Source organism: Macrobrachium nipponense, chromosome 6, assembly GCF_015104395.2.
Source record: "Macrobrachium nipponense isolate FS-2020 chromosome 6, ASM1510439v2, whole genome shotgun sequence".
Taxonomy (NCBI): Eukaryota; Metazoa; Arthropoda; class Malacostraca; order Decapoda; family Palaemonidae; genus Macrobrachium; species Macrobrachium nipponense.
In genome coordinates, this window is record NC_061108.1 from 114,198,262 (window position 1) to 114,216,755 (window position 18,494).

Below are 18,494 nucleotides of genomic sequence, written 5' to 3' on the forward strand. Positions count from 1 at the left end.
CCCCTACATTTACGGCATACAGTGTGAGGATCAACCTAAGCTTTCGGTATCCTCCCCCTGCAGCCTACATTCACACACATTCTCACACTCACATTTGAATCAGACATACTGAGAAAAATCCAAAAAGCAATTCCAAAAACAGTCCATAGTAGCGAATGCCAAAAACACGATCCAGATACGTCACCAAAAAGCCGAGAAACGATGATCAAATGATGAAATAAGAATCTAAGTCAGGAGGTAATAGCAACAATGTTGATACCACCGGCGACAGAGAAAATATGATAGAAAACGGGGATGGTTCCTAGTCCTGCCGCCCAGGGCAGGCCGGTAGATCACCTGACCTACCTGTAGCGAGTGGCGCGAAATTTGAATTTCTGTCGGGGACGACGGAGTCTTAGCTATGTATATATCTGACAGGTAAGTTGATTGTATGAAAATTTATATTTCCCTTTCTTGCAAACTATGTAATTGTCTACCGAAAACTTCGGTAGTTACACATCCTCTATTCTTCGAAAACTTCGAAGTTAATTCATTAAAAGTTATTAAAAAGTTATTAAAAGCGTATGCCGAACCACCGATCCAGTACTTCCCTGTAAAAGTTGGCCCAGAAGATCGATGGCGATGAAACACGAAAATCAATTCAGGAGGGAAAGTAAACATATGTTTACATTCCCAGCGACAGAGAGAATCTGATTAGAAAACGGGAATGGTTCCTAGTCCTGCCACCCAGCGGCAGGCCGGTAGATCACCTGACCTACCTGTAGCGTGTGCCGCGAAATTCGAATTTCTGTCGGGGACGACGGAGTCGATAGCTATGTATATATCTGACAGGTAAGTTGAATGTATGAAACGTAAAAATTCCCGTGACCGGGAAGGACCGTCAAGAAAAATCCCTTCTGTAATACAACGAGGCGGAGGCTGCTTCTGCTCTTTAGGCCTCGCCTGAGGAAGAAAACTCAAAATTAAATAAAAAAGTTTCTTGAATTCTACATCATGACATCCATTCGAGGAAACATCAATATCACACGAATCCGCGTCATCATCATCATCATCGTCAGATCCTAACTTAGAAACTTCCTCTGAAGTAAAATCCTGACGACTAGCTATCTTAGGTCTGACACTAATATCCCTCCCCCCTTCTCCTAAATAAGCGCCCTTTGGCACTGTTACGGGACTAACAGGGGACACTTTGTCTAAAGATTCGTTAGGCACCTGCCCGGACCGGATTCCCCCTAGGCCTTCGCCACGACGGGGTTCACAAGCCGGGGTATCTGTCGCACCGTTACCAATGGTGCTGTCGACAGGTACCTGACGAGGAGCTGAAAATGAATCTAAAAGTGTGTTAGACATTCTAGTAAAGGCTTCTTGAAAATTATCTGACAGATTGTTAAACTTAGCAGAAATATCTCTATCTAGACTAAGCTGTAATTTCTTAAAATTCTGTTTCCAGGTAGTTTCCATTGCCAAAATCTTCGAATCTACATCAGAAATAACTTCACTAATTACCGGTTGTACAGGGGGCAAAGCATCAATTAATTCGGAATCGGAGTCGTACGATACCGAAACCGAAGAGCCAGAATCATGAGCGCCAAGTCAAAGAATTCGTTAGATTACAGTTCTAGCAATCGATTTCTTTTTCTCCTTAACCGATCTTTACGCTGCAAGATTGTTTGGCGTTTCATATAAGCAGTCATATCCTCGTCAGACCAGGGCTTACATACGTCACAACGAGAAGTCAAGTCACAAACCTGTCCACGACAAGAGCTACAAATGTCATGGGGTTCATACTCCCTGCTACTCATCCTTGTCCCACGGGCAGTTCCTGATGTTGCTGCAGAAGGAAGCATCGTAATTTCTTGGTAATCCATTGTAGAATTGGACAGGTCAGTAGTTCCGGGTCGCGCAAAAGTTCGTAATTTAAGATAAGAACCACAACAGAAATCAAAGTTAATTCACTATTTCGTGATGTAATGCGTGAGTGGTAATTCATATAAAGTCTCATTTAAAAAAATAATGAAAGCTTTAAAGGCACAAAAATGTTTAAGGAAATTTATAAAGAGCGGCCCTGATGTAAACAACACGGGCGCTCGTTAACAACTGATTTGAGGGAAGGTTTTCGTATCTGTCAACGACAGTGTTGCCAACTGGCGGACAGAATAGGAGGTAACAGGGTTGCCAATGTGGTAAATTTTGGTGCGGTTTTTGGGATTTAGGGCTAGATAAATTATAAGGTAATTTTATTAATAGGATATAGATATTATATATATATATATATTAATATACGTATATATATATATAATAGATATATATATTATATATATATATATAATATATATATATATATATAGATATAATATATAATATTTATATATATATATATCATATATATATAAATAATATTATATAAATATATAATATAATATATATATATATATATTTAATATATTATACCAATATATATATATATATACACGAAAATACCCCAAAAACCGCACTGAACAGTTGGTTGACACTGCCGGAGAGTGCATCCTGATTGCATAACCCCACCCACATAACCATCACAGAGCAAGGAACGCAACAGTTGAACAAGCAGAAGGTATGGAGCAAGATGGCAGTCTATGAGGACAGAACCAAATGATTCAGTATCAAAGGCAGAGTAATCACACCACCTGACCCCACACACAGAGACACCAATGAACACCTTTTGGCCTTCTCCACTCTACACCGTGAAGGAAACTAGCAGGGTGTCAGGATTAGTACAGGACCTACCCCGAAGAACCACAAAACTGGTTACTGTAACAGCAAGGAAATAAGCTATCATTTACCACTCATATACTTTACACTTTTGTTGGTTTCACATCTGCTTTCCTTCATTGCTAAAACAAACACAACACATTCTGAATCCAAAATGGCTTCAGCTCCAAGTCAGGCAGAGCACACACACACACATCCAAATCCAACCATGGTTGATGAAAAAGTGCTGGCTTATGGGTTGATTAAGCGAGTCCAGCCTCTCCCCAATCACCTGCCTACTACCATCTTACCATGCTTCAACAACAGTTTCCTGCTTGTGCTGATGAATGCTCCCACATAAACGTCACTGATTTGTTTTTCAACAGGAACAACTATGAATAGCACAACATCAGAGTATGATCATACTTGAAACTCATTTAAAACTCAAGAATAATAAATAGCAAGGGCACAGAATTAAGCATAACTTACCAAGCCCTTGAGATCTCTTTTATTTCGAAAGTCTAAACACCTATCATAGTCTGTTTTCCATTGTGAGCAATCAGCAGTTTCTCCATTAATAAAATACTGATGGAACTTTGCCTTTATACTAGTACAGTCACTGTATTCTTCTTTGTATCTTTCACAAGGTCTGACCTAGAAAAAAAAGTGACAACTATTAGGTCATTACACATTACTACACAGGTACAGTAATGTATTAAGTATATGATTCTTAAAAACAACCATACCTACTACAATGCAAATGAATAATACCTTTAATGTCTGAAAAAGCTACCCAAATTCTAATTTAAATTGATAAAAATTATCTCAATTCTTAGCAATGAGTAAAAAATTTGATTTACTAGGGAACATTATGGAGACTCTTACCTAATACTGTTAAATAAAAATGTTGAAACAAAGTCGTGCTTTGTCTGAGTGTGATATTGCACAAATTGCTTCAGTAGTCTTCCTACTTCCATGACAAGGTATAGTATATAGTGAAACATGTATGTCAGTATGTGGAAAAGTACAATAGTATATAGCAGTGCAACATACAGGTTAAAATACTAAACTTAGAGATCTGATTAATTGACTTTTCTCGCAGATACAGAGTCCAGTGGACCACAATCATCTGTTACAATATTCTAACTCTCATAATAATGAGGATCTTACTTCATACAAAATAGCTGTTTGGTAATATGTGATCCAGACTCAGGTTTGCACTCAAATTTAATACTTTGCCTTTGCCAACAGACAGACCGGCAAAAAAATTAACTAAACAGACAATACAACTTGGATAATAAAAGCTCCTACCGAGAAGTGGAGACCATGGATAATATGCTTTTTGCATGAGAGAGTACTATATGCTGCCTTGAAAGTATAACTCAAGCATCTGTATGCTTCCTTGTACCAGTACTTTTTGTAACTATGTAAAGGTCTTTAATGAATATGGTATTTTTATAATAAAACTTGATTTTATTTTATACTTACCAAGCAATTACATAGCTGTAGGTTCCCTACCATGGCAGACCACAATTCAAATTTCGCAGTGACACTGCCATCAGTAGTGCAGGTAAACAGGTTGTCCGCTCACTTTCTGAACCGACAGGTGTGACAACACAGCAATTTGGTTTTGGCCACAAACTCCAACAGTGGGGAGGAGACAGGGCTCTGATTATGTAATTGCTTGGTAAGTATAAAATAAAATCTAATTTTATTATAAAATTACCATTTTATTTCAGTGTTTTACAAACCAATTACATAACTGATTCCACATTGAAAGGTGGAGGGACGTGGAGCAGAGCAAGCCTCTTTTTGAAAACATAAAAGATTTCTTAAAAGGATAAAAGGTGTTAGCACTAACATCATGCTTGTCATATCTTACCTTGTAAAAAAGCCACTGCAGGTGGATAGTGCCTCTGGTTGGTCTTACTTAGTAGAGAGAGTGGTTGTAAGACCAAGAGTCACCTCTACGTCAGTGGGATATTCTTCGAAGCCATGGATGTACACCACTGGCTCATCAAAGAACAACAAATAAACAGTGCCCTTGCCCTGGGTAAAGACCAGATTTAAAAGCCACAAACAAAACAGTCACTTACAACACACCATAAAAACAAAATCTCCCATACTAAAAAATGACTGGAGGGTACTCTAGGTACAGTGTACCCCTAAACTTCCCATGGACTCAATAACCTTGATACAAGGCAAAAATTATAAGAGGGACAGATAACCCACTATGCTACCTCTCCTAACACCATGCCAGCTCAATATAAAGGACCGAGAGTGCTACAGTTATCAAATACCATTTCCACTTCCTTCAAATAGTGTGCAGCAAACACTGACTTTGACCTCAAAACATTGCTTGAAGAACAGCAGACAAGGACAAGCTGTGACGAAAAGGAAGCGAGGTGGCAACTGCTCTCATCTCATGTGCTTTTGCTTTCAAAAGAGAAAATTCTTCCTCTTTGACTTGAGAGTGAGCTTTGATTATCATAGTCTTCAAGAATTAAGACAGCGCATTTTTCAAGAGTGGGCAAGATGGGTCCTTGACCTAACACCAGAGGTGAGAAGACATCTCTCTGATCTTCTCTGTCCTATGAAGTTAACACCACAATGCCCTCACAGGGCAAAGAAGCCTCTCCTCCTCTTCAAACCCAAGAATGTCCATGAGGTTCTTGAGGACGAAGGAACAGGGCCAAGGATCAGAAGGATTCTTGTTCTTGGCGAGAAAACCAAGTGATAGAGAACCGACTGTGTCTCCCTGAGCAAAACCAAATCTCTTGTCCATGGCATGAAGCTTACTTACACACTTGGCTGATGCTAAAGCTACCAGGAACAGTGTCTTCTTAGTTAAGTTCTTCATGGAAGCTAAGCGAAGAGGTTCAAAGGTTGAGCTCGAAAGCCACTTTAACACAACATCTAAGATCCAGGAAACTAAGTCTTTCGGAACTCTGGAGGTTCTGAACGATCTAAAAAGATCCAAAAGATCACTGATAGAGGACAAGTCTAGACCCCTGTGCTTGAACACCAAGCTCAACATAGCCCTACAGCCTCTAATAGCTGAGGGTGACAATTTCCTGGTGTTCCTTAGATAGAGAAGGAAATTAGCTATCTCACTTACAGAGGTCTCTGAAGAAGAGACTTTAGTCTGTCAACACCATCTGAAAATGTTCCACTTTGCCTGGTACAACATGTTAGAAGCAGCTTGCTCTAAGAAGGCTCCTGACAATCTGAAACCTATCAGGGCCAGAGCAGACATGTATAGTCTATTGCATTTGTAGAAGGTCCGGGAACTCTCTTTCCTCAGCCAAAATGGGGTGACTAGATTCATGTAAACGTTCTGGTGCGACAACCTTGTTCAACACCTCCCTGATCATCCCAAAGGGAGGGTCCTTTATTTCCTTGGTGATCTGAAAAATCGTCGAATCTGGTAAAGTTCTGCACCAATTCGCCATGAGGCCTTCCCAACTTCATGAACTGTTCAGGAGGCATAACTCTACTCTCTCGGGGTAGGGAAAAGCCTGAAAAGCTTGAGAATTCAGTCATTCCCTAATAAAGAGTGCTCTGAGACTGAATCAGCTGGGATTTCTAACATCACAATTTTTGAAAGTAAATTGTATTTTTCCTAACTATACAAACCTGAGGTCCTTTATATAAGGAATTACTTTCAGTGTATTCTGGAATTATCGTTAAATTCTTGAACAAGGTGGTTAGGCAGTAACTACACGTACTGTCTGGTAGGCCAGCCTGCCTGGATGTTAACACTCCACTTTGCCTTTCGTCCCAGGTTCAGATTGAGGGGTGGCACGAGGTAGGCATAAAGCAAAGGACCTCAGGTTTATATAGTTAGGAAAAATGATATTGTTAGAATACAATAAAGTTTTGTACATACTTACCCGGCAGATATATACTTAGCTGACGTCAGAGACATAAGCTAAGTATATATCTGCCGGGGAAGTTGCATGTACAAAAATACAATTTACTTTCAAAAATTGTGATTTGTTCCTATATGATATACAAACCCTCGGTCCTTTACATAAGGAAGACTCACTGATTGGTGGGAGGAATGTGAGTAAGCCTCTAGAAATGACTGGAGTTCTACACACCTGGGCTATTCCTCCTGGTCGTAAGAGCAAGGAGGAGTGCCCTGCCTCTGACAACTTGATCGGAGTATAGGAGCTGCATGATCAACAGTCAGACTTCTGGGCCTTTTCCGAATGAGTGAGGAATCGTAACTCATCCGAAAAAGGGCTAGGAAGAATATTTTAGTTGGAAGCATTAATGCAAAGTTCTGGAAAGGGTTTGCATAATTACCAGTCTCCTTCCTCCCCTTGCTGGAAGAAGGAGCAGGATTGCTACTATGATTCTAAGAAAAATAGGAAGGAAACTCGATGTGTAAGCTTACCGCATCAATCGCCCAACCAGCCAGCGTAAGTTTGAGTCCTATCCTCAACCCGAGGGAAGAGGAGTAGAAGGACGAGGTGGGGAAGGTGGAGAGGCCAGTCACTCTCGCATCCTTCTTACCTCTAGAACCGCACACCATGGGCGAGATGCAAATGGTCTCTTGAAGGAGTTGGGTAAGAAAACACAATCTCCAAGCATCCACCACTGGTCCAAGGACAGGAGATTCCAAGGACCTGTGGGCAGACTCGAAGGAAGAAAGATATAAATATGGTTGCAATAAGACCTCATCTATCTTCCGGTCCAGCATATTCTTTAGAGTGATGAAATGTACCCATCCACTGGACTATCCAACTACAGAGAAGTCTCTCACAATCTCGTAAGACTTGGAGAAAGACGTGTCATTGGACACTTCTGCAATGGCAGTCTGCAGCGGATAAAGACACCGACACTCAATGATGGATGTCGATTGTTCATGGGTACAGTAACACACCAATAGGACAAAGTAATGACTAATCTAGATCAACCAATACAAAGTCCACAGCGCAGATCATGAAGAACTCAGACTTGTCAACAGATGCCAAATGACTGCGCTGTCACGCATCCGAGACGTAGTCACAACATGACACCTGCCTTTTGAAGGGTTACGTTGAGAATAACCATACAAACCGTCTATCTTGTTCGCCGATGATGTTGAGAGACGAGAAGATCTTTCTCGTGAGACATGCATACATCAGACAATAGTCAATTGCCTTCTAAAGACCGAGGTCCCTGTGATGACAAGACAAGTTTCTCAACAGTAGTTGAATCTCAACTAAGGAGAAACAATACTATATTACTAGTGAATGACTAAGGTGAATGTGGACCTACGTCTTCACAGTTGAATCGAGAGAAGTAAACTCTCAAGATTTTGATCATAGAAAAAGTCCTGTTGATGACACCAACCAGTGAAGACGGCTTTAATCCCTGTTGTTTTACAGAGGGCTGAAAAAGCTAATCTGCTATTTCATTGCTGCACAGTGAGAAAGTCGGAGTTTGTAATGAAAGCGGAGAGTCTTTCAGATGTGAAAACACAAGGATTGTACTGCCTGAAGAACCGCTTCTTGTGGATTGGATCATGGAGGAAGTTTCTATTTACTTTAGAAGCAGAACTAGTGGGGAACAGGTGAAGTCTTCTGTTATTCATTTATAATTCGGGGTGAACAAAGAATAATTGAACATCTTACGAATTAGGAAATGTATATTAGAAGACAAACTCAAATTGTCTGAAGAATATCATTCTGCTTCATCGCAGCGGTCGATGGGGCAGGTGCGACGAAGCAAAGACCAGGCTACAGACTTCTATTATACCGTGGGGTAAAAAGAAAGACGATAACAAGTCTAATGAGATATATCTGTCTGAAAATTCTTGCAACAGCAAATGTGGTGCAGGAGAGATGGGCATACACATGAGAATTCTAGCCAACCAGAGGCCTAAGTCTGTGATTACCTGGCAGATTCAAATTGGAAGTCAATCCTCTACAGAGGAGAAACAATACCAAACCAAAAAGACTCTCGGAGAGCAAGCAGTACTGAGGCAGAGCTATACACTGCTCGCTCAACTTGTTATCATCCTGAGTTGCCTGGTAGAGCATTCCATGAAGGAATGTGTTCAGTTAGAACCATTGAGAGCAAAAAGATACATTCGAGCATCTGCATTTTAACCGAAATGGGAGGGAAGATAACCTTCTTGTTCGGTGATAACGCAAATGCTGTGGTGTCGTTGGGAAACAATACCACCAGTTATCTCAAAATCAAAACCGGTAACTTTTGGGAGGCCAGAAAGGCTGTCCTGAGTTCCAGGTTAATTAAGAGAAAGTGCTATTCGTCTCGGTCACATACCGGAAGAGTTAACTTACAGATATGCGCCTACTACTCAAAGGACTGGAAGCAGACCTCCTTCATTCTCTGACGAAGAAAGCGAAGGTGAAGTTTTCCCAAAGGGAGACTTCAACAGTGATAACAGGATACGATACCGAAGACTAGTTCAAGCCGAACTGGCTTTTCCCAAAACAGTAGCACTGGAGAGGCATTCAAACCTCTCAGTGCTATCCATCCTGACAGATTGACATATGTTCGGTAAGATCCTAAGATTGAACCAAAAACATAGTCTCTCGGGTTTGAATTCCGAGGAGTAAACTCTGCAGAATTCCTCTTATTTCCTTGTTCATTCTGGTATAAACAGGAAGTAGAGGGGAAAAAAAAAGGAGGAGGATTGACTGTTCTTGCTTGCTCTTTCCTATACTTGCGATGTTCTCACTCTGTTAAACGAAGCATTCATTCCTACAACCGCTTCATTCGCACAAACGCGAGCGAAAGTTGACCAGAGTTAAATGCAGTAAAAGCTGGCGAGAACTAGCCACATCTTGCTATGCATTTATCTTCTCCGTGATCGAACCTCATGAAGAGGACTACATAGTGGACCTCCTCCTATCTCCTTCAGATGCCTTGTCACGAGGGACAGCAACATCGATCTTGGCACCTGAAGAATAGCCATTCCTGGGTTTCACAGGTGGGTCCGAGCCACCAACGTGGCTCTGTCCCTTCTTTCATACTGCGCCACTATCGTAATGGAGAGAAGACTACCTATCACTGACTGTGGATATACGACCCCCCTTGGGGGTTGTACACTCGGACACACCCGTACACGAGTATACCCAATGCAGCTCTGGTTCCATGAGCACCGACTGCCCTTGGAACCAGAGACAGAAGAACGAACCTGGCTTCTAACTCATGGGGCTCCCGAGACACCATATTTGGGGATAGCGTCCAGGTTCCCACTTCAGAAGGAGCAGGTGAGCCGAAGAAACAGCCAATTACTTCCTCTCCATGAAAGGGTGCAGACCCTTAGAAGTCACATAGTGAGACTTCTTAAGGGGTGAAGAACTTTGAAGAGGTAAGTTAGGAGGCTTCAGATGACGAAGACAAAAGACGATGACCCCAACACAGGAAGGGAGGGTGCTATGTCATGGCAAGGAACCGCACCGATCAAGAGCAGAGAGTTCGTTTGTTACAGCTGAGCACTCAGATCAGCAGATCGAGCTGTCTGGTCGAACCAAGCCGAGAGAGCAGAGATCACCACTTCATTATTATGAGTGGTAATCATCAACAAAGAGCTATCACTTCTTCCCAGTTAACTGTTTTCCTTCAAGGCCTAAGTTTCCTAAAAAAAGAATAAGAGGGATTCTGTGTCTGCTGTCCTTCATGTTTGGACCCTAAGGTGCAATAGACAAGGACGGTACTTGACCATTCACCCAAAAGGTGTTTCTTGCAGTTCCAGGCTCTACATACTCCAAACCAGACTGAGGAGCAGACTCATCTGTACTGGCAAAGACTCGTCTCACCATCCAAGCACTTGTAATAGTGAGTACTCGGAGAGCATTAGAATTCGTAAGAATTCCCACGCTCGGCAAGAAAAACCTGACTCTTTTATGACAATACATAATCGGGCGAGCCTTTTCTCGCCTGGTACTTGGTAATATGATGAAGCCGAGCACTCGACGAGCAGCAACGAAATCAAGGGATCCAGGTGCTCGGCAAGACTCCCGATTATTGTAATAATCATAGAGAATACCCGCTGCCTGAGTGTTTGGAAATCTCAGAAAACCAAATCACCCTACGAACACTAGAAATTCCAAGGAATTTAATGGTTTAGCGAGACTCCCAATTTTGTAATAACAATTACCGGGAATTTCTGTCTCACCCGAGTGTTTAGAAATTACAGAAAAACCATAACACTCTGAGAATGCCAGAAATTCCAAGGAATTCGAGCATTCAGCAAGATTCCCGGTTATCATAGTAACAATTATCAGGCATTCTCGTCTCGCCCAAGTGTTTGCAGATCGTAGAAGACCAAAACACTCGAAGAGTGCTAGAAATTCCAAAGAACTTTAATCACTCGGTGAGACCCCCGATTTTGGTCAAATGATCATCATGGTGGGGGCCCTCCTCAACTCCCGTAGAAATCGAGGAGGAACGGGCATTTAAGACTGGAATGAGAGTACAATTCAATAGAATATACAATCGAGGCTCCCAAAACACAAGAACCTATAAGGGACTGCGAATTGAAATCTGTCCAAAGGACAGAAAATGCCATGGAGACATAGTCTCCAGTTTTGACATAAGATCCTTCCTCAACGATGTGTACGTACGTCCGGTAGGACCCTAAGGTCCCTCCAGGAACGTAGTCTCCCGATGCTGAATCCTATGGAGAGCTGCCGGAACCCTCCTATTCACCTCGTCCCTCTTTCGCAGCACTCATTTGAATAATGTTAGCGTATATATGTAACGTTTATTGATCTTACTCAAGATTGCAGTTGTAATCAGCACAATAAAACAACTTTTGTTGCCTATATTAGTGAAAGTATGAAACTTTTTATTCCCGGGGTCATGGTTTGAACTGAATTCATTTTTACATTGTAATTAGTCGTTTTATCCTTACTGCCATCACAACTGAAACTCCACAGTGCTTATTTGATTGTAATTATACACATTTTGGTCTTAATTCACTCCACATTGCACTTGAACCACGTTGCTGTTCCTGGTTCCTAAGCACTCACTCCGCAAACACAGTTACGAGCAGCAGACGACTACACTCTTTATGAGGTGCAAAGCTTTATTCCCTTAATTGTTTACTTTACTCATTATTTAGTTTAACTTTACTTCAAAATATTTATCTAATTCATGTTTATTATCCCTTTCTTGCAACCAAATTAACCCCCCAAAATTACAGATATTTCTGAAGTACGAGCAGACGACGGCAAAAAGACTCATCATTGCCAATCTAGTGGAGCTTCACACATACGCCGATGCATTTGCAAACTGTTTCCATGAAACAGTTTGTAAAAGCAATTTTATCATTACTGCATTATAGTAATGCAGTAATGATAAAATTGCTGTAATATGTATATATACTACAAATTGATACGCTAATTTCACTTATTTCCCCAGTTTTGTGTAAGTCTTATACCCAGTTTGGGGGGTAATAACACTGATAAACAACTGAAGAGCGCAAAACGCTGCGGTAATTCTACAGAATAGTTTCGTATGCACTGCAGGGAACGTAACCGTGGATATGACATCTACTGGGGATTGGGGCGTCCAATGTATTTCGCCGTGTTTAGTACTGGCCCCCGGGGATTAATTACAGTCGTCCGAATAAATATTACTTAAAATTCTTGTTCAGCAGGTAAAACTGCATAGAAAAACCGCAACTGCCATAGTCTAGGCAGCCGCGGAATAGTACCCTAGATCTACCAACTCCGCATAGAATGCCATAGTCCCCTTGAATAAGTACGAATAAGTGCTGGTTAGAGGTCGGGGTTACAATTGTTGTGATGAAAGTGCCCCAGCGTCTATGGGTACAAGTGGTGTGCGGCTTTAGCACAGGAAACGGGAAGTTTGTTGACACAAGCGACTCCGCAAACATTGAGATGGCGTCAATCTTCTAAATATTTGGAGTTGTAAGTAAAAACTTCGAAAGCGTTTTGGGATTGTGGGCACTGCGTTGGCCACCCTTTTCATTACCCTCTGTTTAAATCTTAAAGTATGTCCTTAATTTCTAACTTTGGAGAAAATACTTACTTCGAAAGGAGAGTAGAGGTCTTGAGCTCCTGTTATCACCACCAACAACTCATGACTGACAACCATCTCTTCAGGACGTGTTAGGCTAACATACTTTTTCGGAGAGTGGCCAAAACCTCGGTAGTTGGTGAGTTGGCCAGTCCACTCGGTTATTTACCCTACCTAGCTACTAGGCTACCTATAAAACAATTAGCTATTAGCGAGGGTGGAAAGTCAGAAGGAAGAACGAGAATATGAAAGGAGGTAAAATAAAAAGAATGAAAAGGGTTGCAGCTAGGGGCCAAAAGGACGCTGCAAATACCCTTAAGTATCCTAGCTAGGTAATAGGTAGCTAATACTAAGTACTGCCTAGGCTATAGTAGAATACAGAAGAGGTGTTCTGATGGCACTACCTCCCTTGGGAAATGGTTAAGCCTATGAATCAGTGGTCTAACCAGTGCTACCTTTTACGCGACTTACAAGCCATGAAAACTTTGGATAGCTCTCCAGTTGATCAACTGGAACTTCGGTCTCCATTCGTTAGTTCAGAACTGCACTGTAAGGTACTCAGGAATAATAGGTTATGCAGCAAGCCCAGTATCTAGCCTACTACTACTATTTAGTAGTCGTCGCCCGTCGGCTCGCAGTAGTAGTAGTAGGTGGGATATGCTTTTGAAACGGCTCCCTTGCTTGTTTTATTCCTCCTGCGTTTGTGTTTGAGTTTTTTCTCTCTGAAATACCACATTTCTTATATAAAAATCTGTCCTATTCTCCACTTCCTCCCTCAATATATCTACCAATAAGAGTATATTTGCTACTGATTCCTCTTTATTTTCTTGATATGGTTTGCTGCGTAAAACTGTATCTATTTATAATCTCATTGTATGCTGGACAGTAAAGTAAGAAATGTTCTAAATTTTCATTTTGTTCCTCACAGCATAAACATTTTGTATCTTCTCCCTTTATCCTATTTCTATCATTTAATCCTAGTATACCTAGTCTGACCCTACTGATCAGCATTGTTTTTTAATCTGCTTAACTATTTTTATTCCTTCTATATGCTCCATATTTTCCACATCATCGATACTATACCAGTCGTTGTATGTATATTAGTATGTTACTCTTGTCCTTGTTTATGTTTAGGCATCTATTCGCTATTTTCATAAGGGTTTTTATTGCTTTTGTTATTTCTTCTAGTGTGTGTCCTAGTATTAATCCATCATCTGCATATAATAGTGCCACTATCCTTATTACTTCATTTCTAAAACCCTCTGTTGTATTTTTTAATTTTTCTGTTATCAGGTACGTTATTAGTAGAAAGAATATGGTTGAGCCATTGCATCCCTGTCTTATTCCATTAGTTACATTTAGCTCTTTTTGTTCTTTATTAAGGCATAGGCTTGTTACATCATTTGTATATATCTTTGGAACTGCATTTACTACTTCTGCATGTAGCTATATTTCATCATGACCTCAATGAGCTTTTTTTCTATTAACTGAGTCAAATGCTTTTTGGAAGTCTATTGATACTACAAATAATGGGTCCTTTCTTCTGTACGTTTCTTGTATGCAGTATTGTAAAATCTATAAATTATCGATTCCTCTCCTTTGTGCAGTAAAACCTGATTGCAGTTCATTCACTTTTCCTGTGTTTCTAATATGATTTTCTATTTTGGTCTTCAGGATCCCCATGAAAATTTTATATGATGCATTTGTTAGAGCAATTGGCCTAAGATCTTTGACTGTGGGGTTTTGTTTCTTGGGGGTAAGTGTTGTTTTTTACTTAAACAAGCTTCTCTGCGTTTTCCTGCCCCTTCAGTAGGCTGTTCAGACATTCTGCCATTCTTTTTGAAGGTTGGTACTTTTTAAGAGTAGTTTGAACAGAACTGGTTTCATTTCGTCTGGTCCTGGTGCTTTATTTGCCTTCATTTTCTTGAGTTGATTCTTTACATCATCTGTTATGTTGATTTCTTCCATGGGTCTAATCTATGTCTCTGTTAGATCATACACTCCATGCATGTGTTCTTTTAAAGATATATGGTATTTCATCTGCTGTCCTAATCTTTCCACCATTTCTTCCAAGTCATGTTAGTACTGTTCTTTCTTGCTTTTATTCCACATCCCTCCTATTTTGTTTTCTTCTTTTTGATATATTGTTTCCCAGAATTTTACCAGCTCTTTCCCGGTTTCTTCCTTCATCTCTTGCTTATTTTCGTCATTCCTTATCCATTTTTTTTTTTCTGATGTGGTCTTTCCTCTCAACGTGTTTATATATTCCCAGATTTTCCTGTGTCTGTTTGTATTATTCATTATCTCATTTCTAACATTTTCTTCATATGCTTTCTTTATTATTATCTGTACTTTTTGTTTTTGTTTAAGATATGCTTCTTCGGAGTATCTCTTTTTTCTTCTATTCTTGTGACTTTTCTTATTAATTTGTAATATATCCTTCTTTCGCCTGTTTCTTTGGTGACCCATACTGGTTCTATTTCTTCTTGCTTTCCGTCTTTAACCTTCTTTTGATTATCTTCTCTAGGTTATTTGCTTTGGCTTCACTCATTGTTTCTTCCAACTGGGTTAGATCTCCTTTTCTGTCTTGTTGGCTTACTTTATGCTCTATGTATTCAAGGTATTTCCTGGTAGACACTTCTGTAACTTTCAAATATTTGATTTCTTTTGTTTCATTTCTGAATGTTTTCCTTACTTTAGTGTTCATTCTGAATTGGACCTTTATGAGGTGATGGTCTGATAGGTCATATTCATATTTTCCCTCATCTATCTCCATACATTCATAGGTTTTATACATATTTTGGTTGACTAGGACAATTTCCATAGTGCTGGGTGCTGTTCTGATATACTGAATAATCAGCTGTTATGTAATACTGATTAAAGATAGGTACAACCTACCTACGAAATCAAACTAAATTTAATTTGTATTCCATATGAATTCATTTGTATAACCTTTAATATATAGAAATGAGCAATATTATTTTAATATGTACTAAATATGTCTATACTTTATTTTGTATTCCTTTGTGTAACCCTCATTATGTGCTGTAGATGTAAACAATACTGTTTTGATATGTACTTAAACGTCTGTATATACTTTATTTTACTATTTTTTTTCTTTAGGCATAACTTAATGACAATGTAGATGTAAACAATGTTACTGTATTACCATGTACTCAAATGTCTGACGCCAATGGGCGCAATAAATTAAAAAAAAAAAAAAAAAAAAAAAAAAAAACTCCAGGTTATCTCCTTTGCAACTTGCATGTTCATAGACGGGCACAGAGCAGTAGTAGTAGCAGCATCTTCCTTTAAAACGGCTCCCTTTGTCAGTATATTTTGCCTAGGTCGTTTGTTTATCTTTTCCATGGTACCATATTTTTTTTATTTTCTATTTGGACAGTAAGATTTGGGCTGTTAATTCCATTTTATCCTCCTGATAGTGTTGCTAACAATACAAACATCTAGTTTCTTCTCCATTTCTTGTTACTTGTGGTAATCAGCACTGTTTTCTGTTATCATAATCGGTTTCTTGTCTACACTTTCTCTTTTCCATTTGTTGACCAAGTCTTTCATAATTTCTTTAGTGATTTTTAAATCCATTTAGTTCTTCCTAATTGTAACTCCTTTACATACCAACTTGCAAAATCCAAGGTACTACTTTATTCCTTACCAGTTTAAGGTTATTAGGAGCCTTTTCTGGTTACTGTTGAGGGCATGGTTCAGAATGGGCAGTTTGTTCTTCATGTCACTTCCGTGACTGGATAAGATTTATATTTCAAATAGTAAAACAAAACTTCAACACTTCAGAGAATTCAGGATTGTAATTTCAAATCTGCAGCTTACTTTTGCAATTCACTTATTTCCTTTAACCAGTTTCATTCTTCTAAGGCATACAAGAACGTTGGCATTCCTAGTTCCTTCCGTAGAACTTCCCCTAATATGTATTTTTTACTTTTGATTGAATTAGCTATGTTTTGAGCCATATTCTGTTGTTTGCTATAGAAGTTTTCCAAGTTACTGACTTTGCGCTTTGCTTTTGTTGGCTTTAATTTTCCATGTCTTTTTCAATTATGGCAATTTCTTCCCATTTGGTTTTATGATTGTCAGTAGTCTTTTTGGTCTGATTAATTTTCTTCCTTGTCTCTTCATATCTTGATAGCTTCTTTTCTTTAGGTGACTTGCCTCAGCATATCTTTGTATTCCCATGTTACTTTCCCTCTTTCAATATTTCTTTCCTTCATATTCTTCAAAATAATCATTTCACTACTCTCTCATTTCTGCTTGTCTGTAATATATCCTCACCCCTTTATTGTCCTTTGAAGGGTTTCTCTTAACTGGTACTTAATATTCTTCCTTGGCTTTAATTTACTATTTCCTTAGTGACCACTACTGGTTCGTTCTTAAGATGCTTTCCTTGTATTGTTCTTTTTTTTTTCATATGGCTTCTTTTCTTTAATTTCTTCTTTCAGCTGTGTTAATATGTGAACTTTTATAACATGTACTGGAAGTCCCTCTTTATGGACTCCTCCACTTCTCTCAGTTTGTTTGTATGGTGTTTTTACGTTGCATGGAACCAGTGGTTATTCAGCAACGGGACCAACAACTTTACGTGACTTCTGAACCACGTCGAGAGTGAACTTCTATCACCAGAAATACACATATCTCACTCCTGAATGGAATGGCCGAGAATCGAACCCGCGACCACCGAGGTGAGAAGCAAACACCAAACCAACCATGCCACTGAGGCGCTTTACTCTCAGTTAGTATTTGACTTCTTTACTTTGTTTTGCACAGCTTTCTTGCTTTTATTTAAATGTGAACTTTTCTGCTAAAATAACAAAATGACAAATTTTCTAAGACAATTTGTATTTTCCATAGCTACAACCCTGATGTCTTAATAATAGGATAATTTTCTAGTGCCTAGCTGGATCCAGTTAAAAATCGGAGATGAAAAATCAAGGAATTGTGCGATTTGACAATGCGTGCGTATACCGAGTGAAAACTGGTCAAAAACCGTGCAGCCACGCCACCACGTTTTTTTCTTAAGTGCCTGGGTGCGAGTCGCGCTTGTCTAACAGTGTGTCAAGAAAAAAAATGACTAACAAATATGAATCAGAGCTACATTTTTGCAGAAATTGCAGTTGGCACTTCCTCCTGTAAGCCTATCTATGATACTCAATTCTAATGCATTATGCCTTGTTCTGAAGAAATTACCTATGTCTGATGCATGATTCATGCCTTATTAATCTGTTTTTCTTTTCAAAGATGAAAGAAATCTTATGTAATGGCGTTAAAAACAGTCACTGATATCTTTAGAACATCATGTTAGGTTATTGTGTAAAACTATTTTCCATATAGAACTACTATCCGACTTACAACCTGCTCGACATTCGACCACTCGTACTTTCAACCTTACTTCAGACAGTTGAATATTGAGTTACTTGGCACTGCGCCATCTCATGAGAACTCTCATCACTCAGGCAGCATCAGTTTGAGTTACCCTGCCCTATCTGCAGCATCATTTGGTATTAACTGTACTGTAGACTGAATTGCAAACCAATTTACATAAGAATCGACTTCTGACATGCATGCAAGAACCTAACCCCATTGTAACTCAATGCCTGATTGTACGTAATATATACTATTACATAAATGATTAAAATGTATTAGTAGAAGTACATTATGGTAAAAAGATTGAAATAATGATTGTACATTATATTACAGTACTAAGTAGGCACTTTTATATAGCA

General features: G+C 39.5%; 1 protein-coding gene across 1 annotated transcript in view; it reads right to left on the minus strand.

The window, feature by feature from the left end:
- Positions 1–13,393, minus strand: part of LOC135216926 (synaptic plasticity regulator PANTS-like) — an 89,799-nt gene extending 76,406 nt beyond the window's left edge. Inside the window, 2 exon segments of the mRNA XM_064252474.1 lie at positions 3,223–3,387; positions 13,213–13,393. Coding sequence (XP_064108544.1) covers positions 3,223–3,387; positions 13,213–13,269 — 222 coding nt within the window. The 5' untranslated portion in view covers positions 13,270–13,393.
- Between the last annotated feature and the right edge of the window lie 5,101 nt (positions 13,394–18,494).